General features: G+C 41.5%; 2 protein-coding genes across 3 annotated transcripts in view; both read right to left on the bottom strand.

Moving 5' to 3' along the window:
* Window positions 1-7,693, bottom strand: part of slc12a6 (solute carrier family 12 member 6) — a 56,248-nt gene extending 48,555 nt beyond the window's left edge. Inside the window, 3 exon segments of the mRNA XM_080452068.1 lie at window positions 865-993; window positions 2,228-2,322; window positions 7,494-7,693. Coding sequence (XP_080308194.1) covers window positions 865-993; window positions 2,228-2,322; window positions 7,494-7,686 — 417 coding nt within the window. The 5' untranslated portion in view covers window positions 7,687-7,693.
* nop10 (NOP10 ribonucleoprotein homolog (yeast)) overlaps window positions 1-17,404 on the bottom strand; it is a 39,659-nt gene extending 22,255 nt beyond the window's left edge. The window contains exons 1-2 of one of the 2 annotated variants that reach the window (XR_013934647.1): window positions 17,208-17,404; window positions 15,763-16,102 (exon numbers count right to left, since the gene is read on the bottom strand). Coding sequence is in view for 1 of the 2 variants with exons in the window: in XM_080452091.1 (XP_080308217.1) it covers window positions 15,962-16,102; window positions 17,208-17,261 (195 nt within the window). In the remaining variant the exon portion in view is untranslated. Of the gene's footprint in view, window positions 1-15,039; window positions 16,103-17,207 lie in introns of those variants that run through there. The other variant, XM_080452091.1, reaches the window with a different exon arrangement.
* Between the last annotated feature and the right edge of the window lie 5,442 nt (window positions 17,405-22,846).

Below are 22,846 nucleotides of genomic sequence, written 5' to 3'. Positions count from 1 at the left end.
GTGGTGGTGTAACAACCCAACAAAGTCAAATTTAACAGTTGAGCATCTTTCGGGCTATTAAACTAAAACCGGGTTATAACTGGTCTAAAAGTGAACGTTTTTTCAACGTCTATTCTTATCCTAGACATTGATTAGCTGTTTTTTAAGCGTCAATATATATACGTCTATATTATAGCCGTCGAAATGACGTCTATAATATAGACGTATATATATTGACTCATAGACACTGGGACCTTGACAAGATGTCTGGACATGCAGGACTCACACTGTAGTTCACCATTAGTCCATTAGTCCAACGAAACACTATAGTTGCAGCAGTAAATTCCTTATGCTCTGATCACACTGGCAGATACAAATCTATGGGCTACCATTCATTTTCAATGGAAGCCAGCGACATGACGATACAAAGCAACAGGCTACCATTCATTTTAAGTTCAACAAAGCTACAATCCAAGTTGAGCTGGCTTCAACTGCAGATATAAAGCTCCAAACGACAAAAGAAACAAAAGTGTTGTTTAACCTTCACTCACCACACAATTCCTGCTTGTAAATGATTGTTATTTCTGTCCGCTAGTTCCATTTTATTTTTAACCCCAGGCTTAATTTTCATTAAAATGTTTCTTGCTTGTCCGACACACTCTTGATGACGTTAACGAGCTCGTTTTGCAACAATTAAACAGCGACTCTGTGACAGATATGATGCTTTATTATGTAGCTTTGTATCTTTTAACACAGTGTTAATCTATCCAATTGTAACTCGGAGAGTGTACACATGGAACCAAATGGACCCTTTACGGGTCCATTTGGTTCCATTATGTACACTCTCAGAGTGAACACTGGATTTGACAGTGTATAACCGTATACCTTGCTGGGCTTTCTCTTGTCACCGATGCTCTCGGCCTCTTCGTGTTCTTTGGCGCCCTGCATCAGGTTGGTGTAGTTGGCCAGACGGTTGAGCAGAGACGAGACCTTGGGTCGAGTGTCCATCTCCTCCTGAAGAACAGAGCGGGAGGGATGGAGAGAATAAGGAGAGAGAGAGAGAGAGAGAGAGAGAGAGAGAGAGAGAGAGAGAGAGAGAGAGAGAGAGAGAGAGAGAGAGAGAGAGAGAGAGAGAGAGAGAGAGAGAGAGAGAGAGAAGAGAGAGAGAGAGAGAGAGAGAGAGAGAGAGAGAGAGAGAGAGAGAGAAAATAGGTAGATGGGGATAAGATGAAGGGAGGACAGAAAGGAAGGTATGAGTGTATTTTGACGAGTCAAAGCCTAAATGAATTCAAGTTGACTTAGAGCTGCAATTCTTTTTTTCTTTTTTTTTTCAATTTTTATCCCACGATTTCGTAACCCCCAAGAGCTGCAATTCTTAAGTTTCATGTCATATTCAGGATTCACATGGGAGACCAAGCTTCTACCACTCTTCCAAGTAGGGTAAGTAAGTAAGTAGCTAAGCCATGTGGCCCATAGGTCAGGAGCCTATCTCCTGTTTCCAAAGTGTGGGGCAGCTTGATATACACCCCCTGGATATGACCCTAGAACCCTCTTGCCTGTACAGTATGTCACAGGCAAGAGGGAATCCCCACTATAGAGAGTATGCACATGCTTCACTTTTCCACCGGGACACGCCCCCCCCTCATCAAGACATTGAGCAGCATTGGAGCATCGGAGTTTGGAAGCGCTCGTTGGAAATCACTCAATGGTCCTGCTGTACCACCTGTTTCTAAATTGCACGTAATGCAGGAGGCAGCAGGACGTTGCGTTATTGAAAACGAGCGCTTCCAAATTCTGACACCTGCACGAAATGTATTGACATAAAGTAGCTCATGACATGTCTACGTGGATTTTTATGAAACAAACACTTTGCCGATAGAAAGAGGATAATTCAAGCTTTCCGTACAACTGCCATGTTGGTGAGTTTATCGTTGTTTAATACAATCAGATAGGACTTTTCTGTTTGGATGTATGGGCTGTCAAGGCCAGGAAGTAGTTTTTTGCTACTCAGTAGGCGTTCATAACTTCTGGGTACGATGATGTCACACGCATAGCCTCTATTCTATTCTATCTAGACTAGTAGACCCTGTAACATCCTTCCCTACAAATCAGCACAAAACATAATTTTCCACTCCAGCAGTAATGGAACCTGGGGATGTGATGCAAATGTGCGGTCGATGTCTGGTCAGTGCAGGCCATCGGCACACTGCGAATGAATGCATTTATGAAGTTACAGTAAATACTGTACCTCAAATAAGGCCAGGTTTCTGTCGTAGAAGTCATCATCGTCCACCCCATGAGAGTTGTTAATGTACACACTGGATATTTTGGAATTCCCATCACCTGGAGAGAGAGAGAGAGAGAGAGAGAGAGATGAGGCAGTTTGTTATTTATGTGCTTCTCTCTCACAGATGGTAAGTGACAGTCCCAGGAGAGGAGAGGAGAGGAGAGGAGAGGAGAGGAGAGGAGAGGAGAGGAGAGGAGAGGAGAGGAGAGGAGAGGAGAGGAGAGGAGAGGAGAGGAGAGGAGAGGAGAGGCTGTTAACCAAAAGAAAGGCCAAAATTAAATACGATCATCAACTCTAGTTTTGCCTAACATCAACCATACTGAAAAATGTAATGAGAAACATTAAAACAGTGAGAGAATGAACATAGTCATGGATCACAAGGGCGTTAAATCAGTTTCAACACAGCCTGAGAAAAAACACCAACCACACACACACACACACACACACACACACACACACACACACACACACACACACACACACTGTGATATGCTAGCCTCCGTGTCCCTGCTTGAGTTCAGTTCCCCCTCAGTCAGCATCATCACCACCGCCTGAGTCAGCAAATATCACTTCCTACTCTGCTCTTTTGTACACAGTACACACGCACGCTAGCATACTTGACTTGACATTTTGCAGAAGCTAAAAGCACCACACTTGTCATTTTGATCAAGACACCGGCACATACTGGCTGACGTGTGATTTCACAACACACATACGTGCACACACACACACACACACACACACACACACACACACACACACACACACACACACACACACACACACACACACACACACACACACACACACACACACACACACAGTCTTCCAGTTCTTTAGCCCCTTCTTTATAATGTAGTAGCCATTTCCTCCCAGGCTCTTTCAGACCCCTACCCGCCAATCACACATCACATTACCACACCCCACCCCACTCCAATCCCACACACATTCTTATCACACACAAAAACACAGGCAAGACACACACACACACACACACACATGTCTGGTATGTGACGAACCCAACCAGTTGATCAGGTCAGTGCGCAAACAGACACTGACTTGACTGATTCTGTCATTCTGGTTACTGGCCAGTTATTGGAACAGACTGGCTTTCTGACTGTTTGTGTTCGTGTAGAGACGATCAACAAAGCACGGTGGATTCGAACCCACAACCTCCACCGTGGCGGCAGGCACTTAACCACTGCGCCAGCCAATTGTTTTACATGAAATTTTGACTATGACAAATATACCTATCAATTCCGGGGTCCTTGACATGAAACTGTTTGAGAAGCACAGAACTAAATTACACTGCGCATACGAGTGCCTGCCTGGTGATGTTACCCATTACCTAGTGTCTGTCTAAAATGTAAATGTGAGTGCACTCAGTGCAGACATAATGAGAGTCCCAGACAGTCTCAACAATAGCTGAAGGTTATTTCCTGAAATGATAAAGCTCAAAATCCCGCCTGCGGTGGCCCTTATTAACAGTGGATGCTGTTGGGTACACCTGTTCCCTCCACTGCCTCTATGACTCAGCTGTCTATCTAGGACTCACGCTCCACCGCGCACAGGAGGCCACAGCTGCACAGTGTGTGTGTGTGCGTGTGCGTGTGTGTGTGTTTGAGTGTGAGAGAGAGAGAAAGATACAGACAAACACAGACTATTCCCCGGAGAAAACAGGAGTATCCTCACTCTGAAAAATGATGTCTACCTGTGTGTGTGTGTGTGTGTGTGTGTGTGTGTGTGTGTGTGTGTGTGTGTGTGTGTGTGTGTGTGTGTGTGTGTGTGTGTGTGTGTGTGTGTGTGTGTGTGTGTGTGTGGCACGGGGGGTCGTAACATTCACTGGAGCAGATCTCGGGAGTCAAATGTGTTACTGTGTGTGTGTGTGTGTGTGTGTGTGTGTGTGTGTGTGTGTGTGTGTGTGTGTGTGTGTGTGTGTGTGTGTGTGTGTGTGTGTGTCTGTGTGTGCACACGCGCACGCGTGTGAGCATGCATGTGTTTGTGAATGCTTGCTGTGTGAGCCTGTCAAATTCACTTTTCACAATTATTGGAGAAGGGGGCTTCAAAAAAGTAATGGCTTCTGAACGAGTCTGACCTTTCTGAAAATAACACTCCATTGTCCTCCTTCCACAAACAGGTCCATTTTTGTTCAACTAACCGTGGAGTCGCTCACTCACGTGATGTGACTCCACACTCCTTCACACGTGTCTAAGGGGAGTTCAATGGCTATCTATTTGATATGTGTTTGAGACAGACAGACATAAATGACACATAGATACTATGATTGATATATAGCGTAGCAGGTAGACAGACAGACAGACAGACAGACAGACAGACAGACAGACAGACAGACAGATATAGATGTAGTATATAGCCAGATGTATGATGACTATGATTGATAGACAGAGTATAGCAGGTAGACAGGTTGATAGCTAGCTAGCCAGATAAACTGACAGACAGACAGACAGACAGACAGACAGACACACAGACAGACACACAGACAGACACAGTAATGAATAAATAAGTAAATGCAAGGTAGTTGCTATAACACTGGCCGCTAATAAACCTTCTACACCCACGGTTTTGCTAACCAGCCATGTCATCACAACCTTGGAATGGTTCTGAAAAGCTTTTTCTTTTTTTTACCACATGAACCCCAGTGTCCCTATTCTGGGCATGTCATAATAGGCGAACCATTTGGTGAAAATGGGTGAATATTCCCAGAGGATTCCACCCAGTTTTAGCAACAAAAGCCGAGAGATTGTCCCTCAGCGTGGAAGCGTTAAGGGACTGTCTTGCTGTTGTGTGCACATGTGTTCCTCTCTCTCCCTCTGTGCAAATAATCCTGGCATTATTCGTAGTCCAATCAAAACCCGAATAGGATTACCCTCGGTTGACTTCTATTTATGGAAGCTTATTACCAAACAGGCATTAGGTATCCTAACTACTATGCAATTACTTAACTGGATCAGCACAACTAATACTGTTATATCTCTGCCAGGCCTTTGTTGAGCCCCCGTGAGTCAGCATGGTGATTTTAACATCCCATATACCCATGTGTAAAGTCAGTAGAATTTAGGTCTAATGAAAGATATGATACATTCAAACATCGAGACGTGTGGAAATATTCTTAATTTTAAGTGTATCTTTCAGCAGAGTAAAGAGAAAATACTAACTTAGCCAGAATCCTCTCCTCTCTCTCTCTCCCTCCCCCTCTCTCCCTCGGTTGCTTCCCCTTTGACCTGTGCCATTCACAAGTCTGAGCATAAAGTCCTATAAAACGTCGCTAAATCATGTCATTTACAGTAGGTACGTTTGGAGAAAACGGGACCCAATGGAACTGTGGATACATATTGACTATCAACAGGGCGACTGGTTCGATCCCCGGATCCTCTTGGATTTGAGTTGAAGTGTCTTTGAGCAAGACAGTTAACCCCTAATTGCACCCGATAAGCAATTAGGAGTACCTTGCATGGTTGCCTCAGTGAATGTAATGCATATTGAAAAGCCCTGTACCATTTACCATGATAACACTGTTATGTCCTATCACCTCGCTGTAATTGAAGTGCACCTACTTCATTGCACACATGGATTATGGAGCACATGGTCACTCATGGATTAAGAAACTCATCAGCAAAAGGAAAAGCAAAACATTTTTGGAAGGTATTGTATTTTCTTGTTGTGTAATGGAAGAAACCATCCTGGTTCGGAACCAGGGCCAGGAACCTGTGTTGCAGGTTCTCTCCTTTTCACTCTTTACTGTTCCTTCAATAATAAAACTGAATGATTCTCAGAAAAATCCTCATTAAAGAAAGAAAATGTATTTTGGGTTCTGGTTGACAGCATAGGGGTTAAGACTCAAGACTCAAATCCCATTCCTACCAAAGCAAACCGTGGAGCGTGTCCCACTAGGAATTGCAGGGGAGGAGGTGGAAACCTATTGTAACTCCCAAATCCATGAGAGCACATGTGGGTAGGTTAAGTAAGACTGTACAAACAGACAACTGATCTGTCTTACATGCACACAGACAGCATACTGGTCTGGTGGAATGGTTTGACACTTGAATGTGGGAATTTGTGTATGTGCACGTTTTACAGGTAGGGTATTTGGGTGTGTGTGTGTGTGTGTGTGTGTGTGCATCTTTGTGTTCATGTACTGTACGCACTGGACCACAAAGGAAATAAGCTTTTGAGCTTTAGCATGTAATGTATAATCCTTTATCATCCGTTAACCACATGAACCCATAGCGACCCTCTTGAGGGGCGAACATTCTGTGAATATAGCTGATCTACAAGCCCACAACATGTCACGCTGTGGCATGTTGTGAGGCTTGTATATGGGCTATTTTTGGCTAGGAGATTTGGGGCCCTATCTTGTGCCGCCTTAGGGCGCGCTCTCACCAAAAGTTGGCTGGCCGCTGTTAAACGCAAGTTGTGCGCGGCCAGTTTTTTGCAGCCAGCGGATTAAAAAAAACGGGAGTGACACGCCTGTCACTCACTTTCAGGACCCTCCCCGTAGCCCGCACCGCCTGCTGCCTGGAGCACCATGGTGCTTCCTGAGTCTTGGGACGGTCCGCCTTCCACTCACCCAATTGGACAGAGGGAGAAAATCAGCTCCTGCCTCCAGCAGTTTTATGCTTCCAATGGACAAGTCGTGTAGAGCAGATAAACGCAAGGTCTGCGCGACAAGCGGAAAAATCCGCTCTTGCGTGAATCCACGCATTTACATTGACAATGCATTGGCAGATTCTGCCCCAGAGGTAAAATAAAAGTGCGGTGAGAGCGCGCCCTTACCCCTCATCCCTAAACTTTTTTGCCATTTTTTACTATTTTGAAAAACATTTTAAAATAGTTCAAATAGCTGATCTACAAGCTCACAACGTGTCAATGTAGATTGGCTAGTTTAACTAATTTTCAAAAAATTTAAATATGGCAAATAAGTTTAGGCAGGTATATGTCCAAAACTGTTACTTTTCAGGATACAAATTCAAAAATAGCAGATCAAAACACAATTTTTGATATTTTTGTGTGACACTGTAGTATGATCGTAGGCCATTAATTTACGAAAAAACATATAAAAGTTAAAATATGAGAGGTTTCTGCCCGACAGCAACGATATATAGGGTTTAAGTGGCTGTACCTGAAGAGATGTTTGAGCATCCGCTAATATAATTCAATTCAATCATCAAATGAACTCAATCAAACAATCAATCTTTAGATGACATACCTTGCTCTGTGCTCTCGGCCCCGCCCCCTGCGGTGGAGCCTTCGCTGAGCGGGTCGCTGCGGTTGATGCTCTCCCGCGAGCCAAAGCGCACGCGGTTGTTGGATCGCAGGCTGATGTCGGGCGACGTGTCACGTGACACCCCGGGGAGGTCCTCCGCTTTGGTGGGCGTCACCGTGAACCGGACCGACGCCATGGCCAACTCGCTTGGAAAACGGGGAGGGGGGGGGGGGGGGGGGGGGATTGTAGGATGTGTAGGGGTGAGGGGGAAAAGGAATGGGGTGTGACGGACAGAGAGGCAGACTAGGCTACGCTGTACTGGACTGATTCCCTGGTGATGGTGAGATGGTAGCGGCCACTAGAAACTTCTCCCTTGCAGATACACTTCCCCATTGAGCTGAACGGGTGTGCCTTTGGCAGGCATATGGCTGAAACTGATCTCTGTGTGTGTGTGTGTGTGTGTGTCACACTGTGCTGTTATGTATCAATGTTCCTCGTACCTGCTAATGCTTCCAAGAGTGGCTGGTTTTAACTGCAATGCCTGAACGTCGAAGAGCCTCTCGTCATCATCAATGTGTGTGGTGACGTTTGACGTAAATGAACAGCGATGTTATATGCTGATGTGATTAAGAAGAATGCGTTTAAAACAATTTCCCAGAATCTGTCCTTGTGGGCCTGAATCATCCACTATTTTGAATCCCAATCAGACTGATAAAATCAAATTTCATTTGGTTAAGTAGTTAGAGTTATTTATTCTTTCTGTGCTTGATGTTGTTCCTCTCTCTGTTAAATGTTGATACGGTTTATGTGACTATAAGGCTAGTGGTCATGTCAGGCCTTTTTCTGTCCCTCTGTCCCGTCTTCACGTAAACAGGCTGGAGTGGCTCTGGGTGGCGATAAATCAGTATTTCTACCGTGATGTCCCTGTGTGAGCCAGAGTAGAATGACGTGAGAAGAAAGGGAATGCAGTGAGTGTAAGGAGGTCAGGGGAGGATGAAGGACAGACAGAGGAAGAAAAACAGGATTCAGATTTCAAATAACAATGTTGATCTCATACGTTTGTCTAGATGACTAGTTTGGCATAACCCTGTCTATAGCTCACATTGCCTGTATGAAGAATGAAAGGTAGGCAGCATCTGCAACTATTTAAATTTAGCTCACATGGGAGAAAGAACAAAGTGAACAAATTCACCTCATTCTTCCTGTGAGCATTGTTATGGCTGATAATGAACCATGATGATGAAATGCAATAGATATTTTTCACAAACTTGGGGGCTTTCCAAACTGGCTCATTTCTATTAATAGCTGAAGGCAGGGTAAAACAATAACCTGGCTGAGTGAACCTATGGGTCATGTAAATGCCTTGGAGGTGTAAAGTCAACTGACCAGAGACACCGCCCCCATCCCACTCCCTCCCTCCCTCCCTCCCTCCCTCCCTCCCTCCCCCGTGAGAAACCACGGCTGGATGGAGTTGAGTTGTCGCTTTTGTGTGTGTTTGGTTCATAATTTAATTATTATATGAGAGAGCGGTTCGAACCGGTTGGGCCAGTGGCAGTGCTCGCTGTCATCCTCTCTCCCTCCCTACGGAGGCTATACGCACTTCCTTGTGTTCGTTCTGTCCCCAACCGACACACCCACACCCACACACACACACACACATGTTCTGGGCAGAAATTAGGAGGTGTAAGGTTCAGGTTTCGCAAGACCGAGAGCTGTGCTGCTGATGTAATTCTTCAAGTCAAACTTCACAACGTCAGTTATTTGTTGTGTGTCTTGTTGCCACGAACGTCCACGCCTCAGTTTGTGTGTGGTGGAGTAGTTCCTATACAGACAACGCCTGTGTCAGTTTCTCCACTTATGCAAATATAAAAAGACACCCCTGTTTGGCACAGAGCCTGGAATAAGAGCAAGATAGTCTGGGCTATCTGTTTACTGGACCTAGTTGGACAGCTGCTCAAAGGCTAGTTGTCTAGTTCTCAACCTCTTGACAATGATCATTATGATGCATTTGCCTCGATGTTCCCAAGGAGACCGCATAGCAGCCAGTGCCAAAGGTTATTCTAAATGGCCTGGAGTTGCTGTGGATGAATAAAATGTTATTTTAATAAGTCTGTGTGGTAGAGTATGTTAACCCATTAAGGCCTGAGGTTCCGATTCTACTAAATGTCTTCTAAATCCTAAAAAAAATTTCTGAAAAAAACGTATGTTGCTATATCAGTGGTTCTCAAACTTTTTCATGTCAAGGACCCCCAAAATGTATATGTATTTGGCCGCGGACCACCATCTCAAAATATATTTTGTTCTAGGGACCCCCAGAAGCAAAGATTTGAGCTACAAATATTCGCTTTAAAGAACATATATTCAAAGTTGCGTTCCAGGTCTTAATGGGTTAATACAATGTAACTAGCACAACTGCAGTGGTTGGAGGTTGCTACCCTGTCTTACTATTGCTGCTATTCTGTGATTATTCCTTTTTTTATTGTTTAAATGTTTATTGTTATTACTGTTACAAAGTCTGAATCAAAATCAACTTTATTGTCACATCACAAGTTTACAGGTGTAAAGAAGTGGGCGAATTTATTTTTTTCCCCCACGCACGCTCCGTCATTTTGTAGTTCTCGTGAGAAGGGAGGTTAGGGCAGGATAGAAAGTAAAACGGGTCAAACATTTTATCAAAGATACTGTATATACATACGGTATATACAGATAGCATGTGTAGTAGCAGGGATGTACATGATGTTTGGAGCATTTTGCATCATACCCAGGTGTCAGAGTGTACATGTTCTTTAGAATATTAGCATCATACGCAGGCGTGTACATGTTCTTCAGAATATTAGCATCATACGCAGGTGTGTACATATTTGTGTACATATTAAACGTGCGACACGTTGTGAGCTTGTAGATGGGATATTTCCACCATTAATGTTTTCTTAAAAGTATAAAGTTATTAAATATGTCAGTCATTTATTTTCTTTGTATATTTCGTTTATTTGTAATATCTGCCCTGTGCAGCTTCAAAGCCTAAAAGCCAAACAGAAAAGGATTTTTCATTCATATGTTACGATGTTCAACGACAAAAACACAATTAAATCGTTAATCGCAATTATTTGTGTGACAATTAATCGTCAAGTGAAATTTCATAATCGTGACAGCCCTAACCATGAGGTGAAATAAAAGAAATACCAGCAGTGCAGAGCTCCATGTTCTTAAGGCGCAGTTCACTAGGCCAGTCAGTGCCGCAAGGCACGAATGAACCGCGAATGAATGACAAATGAACCACGAATGAACCAGATGAATGAACCAGAACAAAACATGTTTACTCTTGTGTACTAATAAACACAAGAGTACCAATAAAAGAAAATATGGAAAATGTTGGGTCTCCCTACTCTCTTCCATTGAGAAAGGTAGACTGGTGTTGGGTAGGATACCTACTGGTTGGCAATAGGGTTGGGAACCTTTAGGATTTTAACGATTGCGGTTCCTTAACGATTCTCTTTTAACGGTCCGATTCCTTGACGATGTACCACTAAATATATATAAAATATGTTTTAATATTGAATCTGGGTCTCCCTATTCTTCCATTGAGAAAGTGAGACCCTGGTGTCGCCTAGGATACCTACTGGTTGACAAGTAGTAGGCCTATACTGCCTAAAGCTCATAAGCACAATATTACCCCTGCCCCATGGCCAAGCGGGGATTGCCCTTTGGATGAGTAGTAGATGAGGGTTCGAATCCCAGGGTAGGCCATAAAATGTAGGCACTGCAGCTTTAACAAGTTTGATTTGTAGATTCAAAATGTGCTTTGTTAACCCATCATAAATCAAAATAATGATGGGGTAATCTTTAACTCCAGTCTTTACAATAATTACCGACATATAACATATTACAGTCCCAAATTACCGTGAATACAGTTTAAAATAATATATCTGTATTAGTCCTGAAAAGCTGCGTCAATCTAGATCAGTGTGGTTCTCAAAGTGGGGTCCTGGGAACCCAGGGGTCCTTCAGGGGGTCCCCAGCAAAATGAGTTAATATAGCATTGTGTTTAACCACTTTAACCCTATTTTACATTAGCTATTCGACTGCTATTGTCAAATCTTCTCGTATTATGGGAGTCCCAGCACAATATCTTTTCAAATGGGGGGTCCGTGGCTAAATACATTTACAATACATACATACAATTTGGCATTAAAAAAAAAGGTTGCGAATATAAACATGTGTCAACACATTTAATTTTGTATTTTTTTGTTGTTGTGTGTGTTAGTTACTACTCATTTATGTCTGCATCACTGATTGGGCCTTTAAGACAGCACCACTTTGTTAAAACCCTGTCAGTAATAATGGGGGTAATGGTGAAAAACAAACAGATGCTCGGCTTGCATCTACCAACCTAAGCCAATTAAAGCAGCTACCATAATAACTGCACTCAGCACCAGTCAGTCGGTCAACAACACAAAACTACTACTACTTTAAACATTAACCACATAAACCCTACAGTAGTTGACTGGAGGAGTCCCCCAGGGGTCTATACTAGGCCCCCTCCTGTTTCCCTTTGTCTTCTACAGTAAATAGCCTGTAGCCTGAGGTCAGTGTAGCCAAGTCTGCTTATTAAAAGCGACTTTTGGCTTGTTTTTCTGTAAAGTTGCTTGTAAATATTGGTTGTTGTGGGTTGCGGTTTTTGGGGCTTGTTTCTAAAGTGTAGTTGCTTATTTTGGGGCTTTCCTAAATGTTGTTTAAACCAGTGGTTCTCAAACATTTGCATGTCAAGGACCCCAAAATTGATATTTACTTATGCCAGGGACCCCCACAAGATTTGTGTTGTTAAAATGTTAAAAAGAATATTCCACATTTTCTTAAAGATTTTTTTTTAAATAGCAGATCTACAAGCTCACAATTGTGAGCTTGTAGATCGGCTATTTTCAATTAGCCCAGTTGCTTCTTTTGGGCTTGTTTTCATAGACCTGATTTGCTTGTTTCTCTCGCAAAATCTGGCAACACTGCCTGAGCTTGTAGATCGGCTATTCATCATGAATACATGTCTCTTGTCTTGGTAGAGAGACCTGCCCTGGATGCCAAGGCAATGCGGCATGCGTCTGTGTGTGTGTCTGTGTCCGCAGCCAGCAGCCCTACAACCACACCAAACCAGTTCCTACAGTCAGGAGATAAACCACCACAATGTATCCAATATGGAGCCATTTCCTTAACAATAGGCTCTATGCACAGCAGCCATATTGTATAAGACATAAGACATTCACAGGTGTTACCAATGATACTAATGAAGGCTCTGTTCCATTCTGGTCAAACAGTCAGGGTGCTGATGTTGTGCATGTTGGCTCACTGGAAACACTCTGCTACACCAGTGGGTCTAAAATGTGGGTCCAGGAACCCTCATGGTTCCTTGAGGGGTTTCCAAATGGCCCCCTTACGGGTGTGTAACTCTGAGAGCGTACAAATGGAACCAAATGGACCCGCAAGGGTCCATTTGGTTCCATTTGTACGCTCTCAGAGTTATGGGGAAATTGAAAAATCTGAGAACCACTGTGCTACACTAAATGGAACAGAGCCTTCATTAGTATCATTGGTAACACCTGAAGGAAGTGATAATATGGCTGCTGTGCATAGAGCCTATTGCGCGTTTTTTTTTTACAGTAACACAAACTATGTCAACAGGTACTAATAGCTGCTTGCCATCACATCTCTGAACGGGTACACAGAGTACCTTAATATATCACATGATATATTGATGTTAAACGACGCGTTCCGTGTTATATGGTCACCGTGCTGGTAACATCATGTTACTTTGGAGACTTTTACCATTGCGTTACATTGTTGCCAATGATCATGGTGTTATTACATTGTTACGGTTACAGTCGCATCGTTACATTGTTCATTATCGCTTTCAGGAACGTCAAGACCTCAATTTCCTCCTGATTGATTGATTGATCGATTGAATACTTTTTTTAACAGTTTGGCAAAAAAAAAAAAGCACAGAAAGTACAGTTCAATACAAAAGGATGCTAAAGGGATTAAAACCCAAGAAAGCGCTATGGCTTGTTTGAAACAAGCCATAGCGCTTTCTTGGGTTCTAATTGTTTCCATTTAGGTCCTGTGTATTCAATTCATCGAATTGCCATACAAATTGCCATCAAAACATGCAATTTTTTATAAACATTTCCTCAACATTAAAGTGATATTTTGGGTTGCAGTGTCTTCGCTACAATGTTGCAGTGTGTGTGTGTGTGTGTGTGTGTGTGTGTGTGGATGCTTTATGGCTACAGTAGCCCGTCTTTGCGTCAATGATTAGAGCGTTGTCTTGCAGCCAGCAGATGCATAGATGCCTCTTCCCTGCCTCATGCCGGGAGGTCCAGTCTACACAGTGTGTGTGTACTAACACATCTACACACTGTGTACAGTCAGGTAGGCCTACAGCTAGACATGCTGCTGCCTCTCATACATACAATAATATGTGAACATGTTCCCATTCATAGACACACTACAGACAATATGGAGCACAAAGCCACTAGAGCCACATATAAGAGCCACATACCTGGTGCCGGCTGCCGGGGGTGGTTGAGGGTTCGAATCCCGTTCAATAACCTTACATCTAATCTGAGGACCCGGGTCCTCCTCGCCTGCTGCTCTGCTCGTCGGCACTTTGTTTCAACAACAGTGTCCGACAGAAAAAGAAGCGCGTTATTACGATCATATGTCCTGTTGGGCTTGCCGTCGGCGTTGCCAGGTTTTGCGAGAGAAACAAGCCACCAGGTATATGAAAGCCCAAAAGAAGAAGCGACGATGGCACATTAAACAATACATCGGTCATTGGCTATTTGAAAATAGCCAATCTACAAGCTCACAACTTGTAGATCTTCTATTTTCTATTTTTTTTTTACATTTTAACAACACAAGTATTGTATGCGGGTCCCTGGTATAAAATAATTTCAAATGGGGGTCCTTGCCCAACATTAGGAAGCAATACCAAATAAGCAACTACACTTTAAAAAACAACCACAACCACCAATATTTACAAGCAACTTTACAGAAAAACAAGCCTAAAGTCGCTTATAAAAAGCGGACATGGCAATGCTGGCTTGTGCCTTCGAGTTCGTGCATGCGCAATGAGCGACGCTAAGTAAGCACGCCTGAGATGCCCAAGGATTTGCCAGTGACGTCACGGGCACGAGGAGGTTCATCGCTCAGGAGTCAGGAGCCTACGCTGTCATCCGCCTGGTAGATGTTTATGGCGTCACTGGCTAAACCTTGGCATCTTTACTCTAGACTATTGTTTGGTTTCGGGTTATGAAAGGTGAATAATCCAAATATCAGACTACTCCAAAAGTATATCCAATATTAGTTTTATAATATTATAAACCTATTATGTGTATACATATATTATTGTGTATATATGATATTTTAAACATAATTTAATATCAAATGAAATTGTTAAAATGTTCTATTTAAAATAAAAATGTATTAAACATGTTACTGCGTTAACATAATTTAATTTGCTATTAATTATATAAGCAATTACCATCTTTGCAATGTCACATGCAGTAAGAAGACTTTTCATTCGTCATTTTTATTTATAAAAAGATATTGACAACCGAGTGATGCTAAATAATTAACGCTGGCAGGAACCATCATACAAACTGCACTTGAAGCTGACGTAGATCAAGTTTACAATGAGTTGTGGGTGAACACACACTCTATGCCAAAGAAAAACTACAATACAATCATAATATTCACAATATTATGCCATCACAAACATAACTGCCCCTTTACAAGTGAACATCCCAACAAACAAAAAACCTCCTGGGACAAAAAATGTATGTCAACAGCAAATTACATTAAAAGGAAACCCTATAGTCACCCAATTAGATCTGGTATGGCATAGTATACCAGGGTGAAAATCAGTGTTGATAGACAGATTTAAGCAACATCACACCATGTTAATCTTCTTCCTATAAGGGGTGATCTTTAGGTCTTCCTCTCATCCTCCAGTCCATTTCATCATCCGGTCTTTTGCTTTGATATCCAGCTCTCTACCGCCCCAGTGGTTCTCCAAGTAATGATTGATGATAGTTAGGAACCATGTGGACCCTTATGTCATATTTATCCATCGTCGCATGACGGTGTCACCGTCGGACGACAAAAGTGTAAATTGGACATAACAGGTCTGTAACTCAGAGTTATGGGAGTATATCGTTGCTGTCGGGCAGAAACATCTTATCTCCATATTCTAACATTTTGTGTAGAATGCTCTAGATTATACTACACCGTCACACAAAAGTATCAAATCCACAAGCTCGAGCTTGTAGATCTGCTACTTTTGCCATTTTGGAATTTGAATCCTGAAAAGTAGCAGTTTTGGACATTTGAGGTTTCCACCCGACAGAGACGATATCAAAACTGGGGGGTCCTTGAAATAAGAAAAAATAAAAGGCGTTTGAGAATGACTGCTCCATCCTCCTCTACAGGATGGGTCGGGGCTGCTGGGTGATCAGCAGGTTGAAGCGTTTCTTCAGGGTCACTCGGTGCCGGGAGAACTTGTCGTCTGGAGAGAAGCGGGCCGGGTGGGCCGAGCTGGTGGGCTGTCCCGAAGGGTCCACTTTCTGTTCATCATGAGGGGGGGGGCAAAGGTCAACATAATTATTATAATGTTCAATCTCACTCAGTATAATAACTTATATTAGCTCCAATTTATTTATCCACTTGAACCCCCCAAACATGCCTATTCTGGAGGGGAACATTCGCACTTTAAAAAGTGAAATTCGTGTTAAAGGCTTTCTGCAACCATTAAGTAATGTTTGGATATGGCAAATTAATCAAATACATCTCTATTGTGCAGCTAAAATGGAAATACATGCACGTGTGAAATTACTGTTTATTTATTTAGAATTTAGTAGCAAAGCCACAGCACAGGCGACAAGATCTTCACAACAGTGCCTTTTAACTTCTGCCATTGGCCTTAAATATCACTTTTATCCACGTAGCTGCATCATTGAAAGGATTGCTTTCACTTTTTTACAGCATTTTAACCCGACAATGTTGTAACCTGGACATGGTAGGCCGAGCTCAAGAGAACGAGTTAATAAAGCCTAATCTTTGACCAGTAGTGTAAAGTAACTAAGTACATGTACTCAAGTAAAGTACTTCAGTACAATGTTGAGGTACTTTTACTTTACTAAGGTATGTCCAATTCAATACTTTATACTTCTACTCCCCTACATCTCAGAGGCAAATATTGTACTTTTACTCCACTACAATTAGTTCAAAGCTTTAGTTACTTTGTAGATTTGAATTACTACTACAAAACGTACATTAACCACTTCAGCCCTATTTAACCTTTGGCCATTTGAAAATAGCAGATCTACAAGCTCACAACAGTCGTCCTTTTTTCATACATTTGAAAACTTGTGAAATGGGACAATATATGGGACATATTACATAATGAGTACAATATATGGGACATATTACATAATGAGTACTTTCTACTTTTGGTACTTTAAGTACATTTTCATACCAATACTTTTGTACTTTTACTCAAGTACATTTTGAATTCCGTACTTTTACGTGACAGTATTTCTACATTGCCATTTGCGTATTAATACTTTTACTTAAGTAAAGTAAAGAATGCGAGTACTTTTTTCCACCACTGTATAATCTAACGTTAAAATGTCTGTGCAGAACCCCATGTGAAGAAGAAAGTAAACATACCTTCAGAGTGTAGATTCTCACCCCATCCTCGTTGTCATAAAACTGCAGGAACATTTTGACGAGTAACTTCTCTCACGTTACTTTTGAAAAGTATAAGAAAAGTCGTCGGGTAAAAAGGTTAATTTTGAGAAAATGCGTGGAATGTTTTCTCGTTTGATTTCCACGTGTGGAGATTTTTCCTCGCTAGCTCTGTCTGCAATGTGGAGCGGACATCCGGTAATGGCGTAGTATCCATATCCGTACCGCTCAGCACCCTGGGAAATGGTGTTTCCACCATTAATCACGCTCATCCTGCGTCTTGCAAGCCTGGAGATCGAGGCAGTGGTGTGAACTAAAGTAGTACATTTACTCAAGTACTGTACTTAAGTACAATTTTGAGGTATTTTTTAATGCCAGTACTTTTACTTCTACTCCACTACATCTCAGAGGCAAATATTGTACTTTTACTCCACTACAATTATTTGAAACTTTAGTTTAAAGTTACTTTGTAGATTTGTATTTGTATTACTACACCTACATTCACCACTTAAGCTTTATATATACTTTGGCTATTTGAAAATAGCCAGTCTACAAGCTCGGCTATTTCTTTCTTCCCATTAGCGATGATATCTAGTGAAGACTTTGAAATAATTGAATAAAAGGTGTTATGTGTAATTATTTGGATAAATGCAAGTTATACCACTATGTTGACTTGTATGAACAAGGTTTTTGTGAGAACTGTGACCGTGACCTTTGACCACCAAAGTTTAAATCGTTGCTGTCGGGCAGAATTGCCACTTATCTCCATATTTTAACTTTTTTCGTTAATTAATGCCCTACTTCATCATACTACAGCGTCACACAAAAGTAGCAGATCTACAAGCTCGAAATGCGGTGCGAAGCGACGCGTTTTGAGCTAGTAGATCTGCTACTTTTGCTATTTGTTTATTTGACTCCTGAAAAGTAACAGTTTTGGACATATGAGGTTTCCACCGACAGAGACGAAATAGTTAATCCTTGAGTCTACAAGTGGAATTTTTTACAAATGTAATTATATTTCCTCAAGGCGTTATACTGAGATATAACATTCATGCTCCCACTTGGAGAAATTATCCGTAACCATGGGACCCATTTCCTTAGCTATACTGATGACACCCAGCTGTATCTATCTGTAGACCCAGACAGCAGTGACTCACTTCATCCTCTGCTAAACTGCCCTTTCCAGTATTGTGCAGTGGATGAACAGCAATTTTCACAAATTAAATCCAGGTATAACTGAAATCCTTGGCACCATTGGCACAGATGCTCAAAGCCAGGCTTGCAATAATGAGTAAACTCTGAAATGTGGTCCCACAGGTAAAACCAACTGTGTGTTATTCTTCTTGACCCTGACCTCAATTTCGAAAAACACATCAGCATTGTCACCTAAATAGCCTTCTACCATCTTACAGACATTGCAAGAGTCATGATCCTTCCTCTCCCTAGAGAAGATGCTAAGAAACGTATCCAAAATGCAGCAGCCAAAACCCACACAACATTACACCTGTACTTGTGTCCTTGCACTGGATCCCTGTAAAGATTAGGATAGATAGATTTTTAAATTTATTTTACTTGTTTTAAGAATGGTTCAGCACCTTCCTATTTATCGGATTGCCTGTTGAAGTATGCCCCAAGCCGCTAGCCTGGTAAACCCTCCCTCCGGAAATCTCAATTCCATTTGATTCACTACTGAAATGAAATGGAATTGAGATTTCCGGAGGGAGGGTTTACCAGGCTACCAAGCCGCCCCCTCAGGTCACTTGGTAATGGACATGGTGATGCTGCCTTTAGTATGCACAGAGGATTTGGAACATACTCCCCCCTGCATATCAGACAGGCAACCTCGGTTGATGGCTTTAAGAGGCAGCTAAAAACACACTTCTATGACCTTGCCTTTAACTGATCTCCGTTTACCGTTTAACTAATTTTGCCCATTTTGATTTCACTCTTGACTAGATTTGAACTTTTATTGCTTTGTTTGACTGATTGTTTTTCAATGTAAAGCACTTAGAACTACATTTGTGTCTGAAAGGTGCTCTATAAATACAGATTATTGTCAAAGTGACCTTGACCTTTGACCACCAAAATCATCACGTAATCATTTTATCCAACTCAGAAATGTGTTGCCACGATTAGCGTATTAATTATTGAGTTATGGACAAAAATGTGTATTGGCAGTCATATAGGGACCTTGACCATTGACAACCAAAGTCTTACCAGTTCATTCTTGAAGTGGATTTTGTGCCAAATGTCACAAAATTCGCTCAAGGTGTTCCGGAGATTTCGCGTTCAGGGGATGGGATGTACAGACGTCCATACGGATCAGGGGTCATCAACCCGTGGGCTAGTGATGGACATTTTCCTCAAAGGACATTGCCAAGGACATACAAAATGAGTGGTCAATAATATTACCATAAATAAAATACTAATGCATACTAGTCCAGACACGATTGAGAACACCTGCTGTGTTTTTAAAGAGGGAGAGTGGTTAGTCCTCATCCCTTTGAACTTTATTTTATTTTATTAAGATAGTAAGTTGGAAAGCTGAGAGGGAAGGCGTAGATGGAGCAATTTGTAACCCATTTTCAAAAATTGCTTTAAAAGTCAAGTGTATTATTGTTATTATCTCCATGGCCATCTCTGCACTTTTGTCTACTTTCTACTTCACTTTCTAAATCGAAGTGATGGCTTTGAACTTTTCAAAGCATTAAAGATAATCAGAGACGGTGAGAAGAATTGTCATATTGACATCTTCCACCGGTTACTCATAAGCTTAAAAAACACGGGCTCAGACAGACACATTTCCAATCATTAGGCACGTATCCGCCACTGTTTGGTACCTGGTTTAACAAGGTTTGAATAGCTGTCTGGCAGTGTCTTTATTAGAGTGTTAATGTTAAGTCTCAGGTCATTCATTGGCATGGAAGACATTTATCTTTAATGGTTCTCTGCAGTGACATTTCTGGGTGTACTGTCTGGCACCCTAGGCCAGTGGTTCTCAAAGTGTGGTCTGGGGACCCCAGGGGTCCTTTAGGGGGTCCCCAGAAAAATTGCTTCGCATCAAAATAATATTTTGAACCACTTTAAACCTATTTTACATCAGTATACAACAATGGACAGCAGGGATCTTGATGAGAGTGCCTGTTGTGAATATGAACAGTGTGGATAATTCAATATCATGAGTGACTTGCAATTATATTCTGATTTGATTTGAGTAAAGATGTCCAATGATAATGTAGTAGAATAAAACACAAATGTTCTTGTTTAAATGTATTGAAGTAAAAGTTCAAGTTGTGATGAGTAGGCTATAAACTCAAGTAAAGTATACCACTGGTATTTCTGCATTAATTAAATCAGTGTCCTACCTATTCTGAAGAAAACCTGTAGACTGGCAAGTCAGCCACTGTTTACTGGCTCTAGTATTTTTATTTTTTAAATAGAAGATTTGCCACGGACATAGACAAGTCTTGCCACGGACACGTCTGTCCGTGTATAGACACATTGATGACCCCTGATACGGATGGACATAAGTATGGACAGAACCTGAAACGTACTGCTTTGGCCAACGGCTGTCACCTTGAAAGCCACACAATTCTGAAAGCAGAGAAACTATCCACAAGCTACTGGTAAATGTAGTTTAAGCACAACCGGGAATTGCAATTTTATACATTAGCACAATCTGTTTTGCTCGCATTCGTCGGAGTGACTTTGAGAACTGTTTTGCCTGTGCAAGTGCCATGCAAGTCAAGGGGGCAATATTTTGGATTTGATCAATTTCTAATCAATGGAACAAGTATTGTTTCAGCACTGCCCAATCTTTGGAGTTACATAATAGCAAAGTAACTACACAAACCAAACCTTGACCGAAGATTAATGTGTTTTAAGCGATAGCCTTTGTGCAAAACGGGTCCAAAACTGCAAAGTGTGAGTGTATTCTCTTTTGATGTTGACATTCTTCTTATTATGCATGTATGCAACTGGTTCATTGGAAGCTTGTAGAACAAATATCTTCACCAATCCTTTAAAATGTGAGAAAAAAAAACCCTGAAGTTGGAAGAGTGCGAAAAAAGAAAAACAAAAAGGATGGTAGCAGCAGCTAGAGAGGACAAATCAAATGTCACAGTTTATTATTGTATTAAATGTTAATACTTAATAAAAAATATAAAATAATGAAGAAATATGAAAAACATCCATTTAAATAAAATAAGCATTGTATTTTACAAGTCTCTCAAAAGTCTTCACGCACACCACAATCCCTTTTAAAGCACAAAGGATGCACATGATAAAAAACAGAAGGAACCTAATATTATACAAATATAAAAATACATTTCATGGCTTCATGATGCACAGTAAAATCTTCAATGTTAATATATCCATTTGTAACTCGGGAGTGTGCAAATATTAACCAAATTAATCAAAATGTGGTCAATATTTGCTCACTCCCAGAGTGTAAATTAACACTCAGGATTAGAGAGTTTACAAAGTTTGATAAGACCTCCTCGGTTTCACAGTACCAGCAAAAATCTGAATACACACAACATGGTAAACTATATTGTTTCTCAGCAATTTAAAAGGAGGTGATTTTAACCACACATTTCTCTCACCCACCCACCCACTCACTCACTCCCTCATTCACTCACTCACATACCTCCTTCATCACCAAAATATTAACACTATACAGATTGTCTGAGTACCAGCAGCATCAAAAGGAAACCGGCGAATTTGTAAGATCAAGAACATAGCGTGGCGCGAAAGTATTACATTCAACATTGCATTCCATACACCTGACGATGTGCATGGCTCGTTTTTAACGTCAACATTTCGTGGAGCATTGGAATTTAGGTTGAAAATCTGCAAAGTTTCTGTAAGTGCTACTGTAGAGCACAGTTTCCCAATCAGTGGTTCGGGACCCATGTTTGGGTCACGGACCAATCTTTATGGGTCGTGAGTAAATATCCCCTTTTTTGTGTTTCCTACATTTATTATTATTATTTATTATTATATATTATTTCTTTATTATAATTTTTTTTAAAGTTTAAACTTTTCATCAATTAAAAACAATTCCAACATTTTTCTTAACAGTTCCATAAATAATGTGAGTTTGGGTCCCGGGCAAACATAATTTCTCTTTTGGGTCTTGAGCTAAAAAGTTTTGGAACCGCTGCTGTAGAGTATGTACTTTGTTTGCTTTCCAGTAGTCTGGGTGATTTATTCATGAAATGATGCTCACATCAGCGCAGTTCTAAAATTAGATTGCTCGCTCGCTCGCTCTCTCGCTCTCTCTCACCCACACACACACACACACACACATTCCCTTGCTGACACGAGACCCTGACAACCTATGCAACAGAATATGCGACCAGAATGGCATCATTAAGGCAATGATTTTCTGTGCTCGTATTCTGATGGCCAAGGTCGGAAATTATTGCACAAGCACATGCAAAATACAGAACAGGTGCTATTTATGGCTTTGGCTTCACTTGTTCCATGTACAGTACTAATGTCTGATAATCCTGTCCGGAGGTTGTGAAAACCATCGTAAAACTGCCCCGGTATAGGCTGCGTCCTCAATTTAACATCCAATCAATCAAACAAAACGGAAGACAATCAATAAACTTGTT

This window comes from Gymnoscopelus braueri (genome assembly GCF_963280865.1).
Source record: "Gymnoscopelus braueri genome assembly, chromosome: 15".
In the NCBI taxonomy this organism is placed as follows: Eukaryota; Metazoa; Chordata; class Actinopteri; order Myctophiformes; family Myctophidae; genus Gymnoscopelus; species Gymnoscopelus braueri.
Note: the sequence above shows the minus strand (reverse complement) of the source record. Positions and strands in the feature narration are given on the sequence as shown.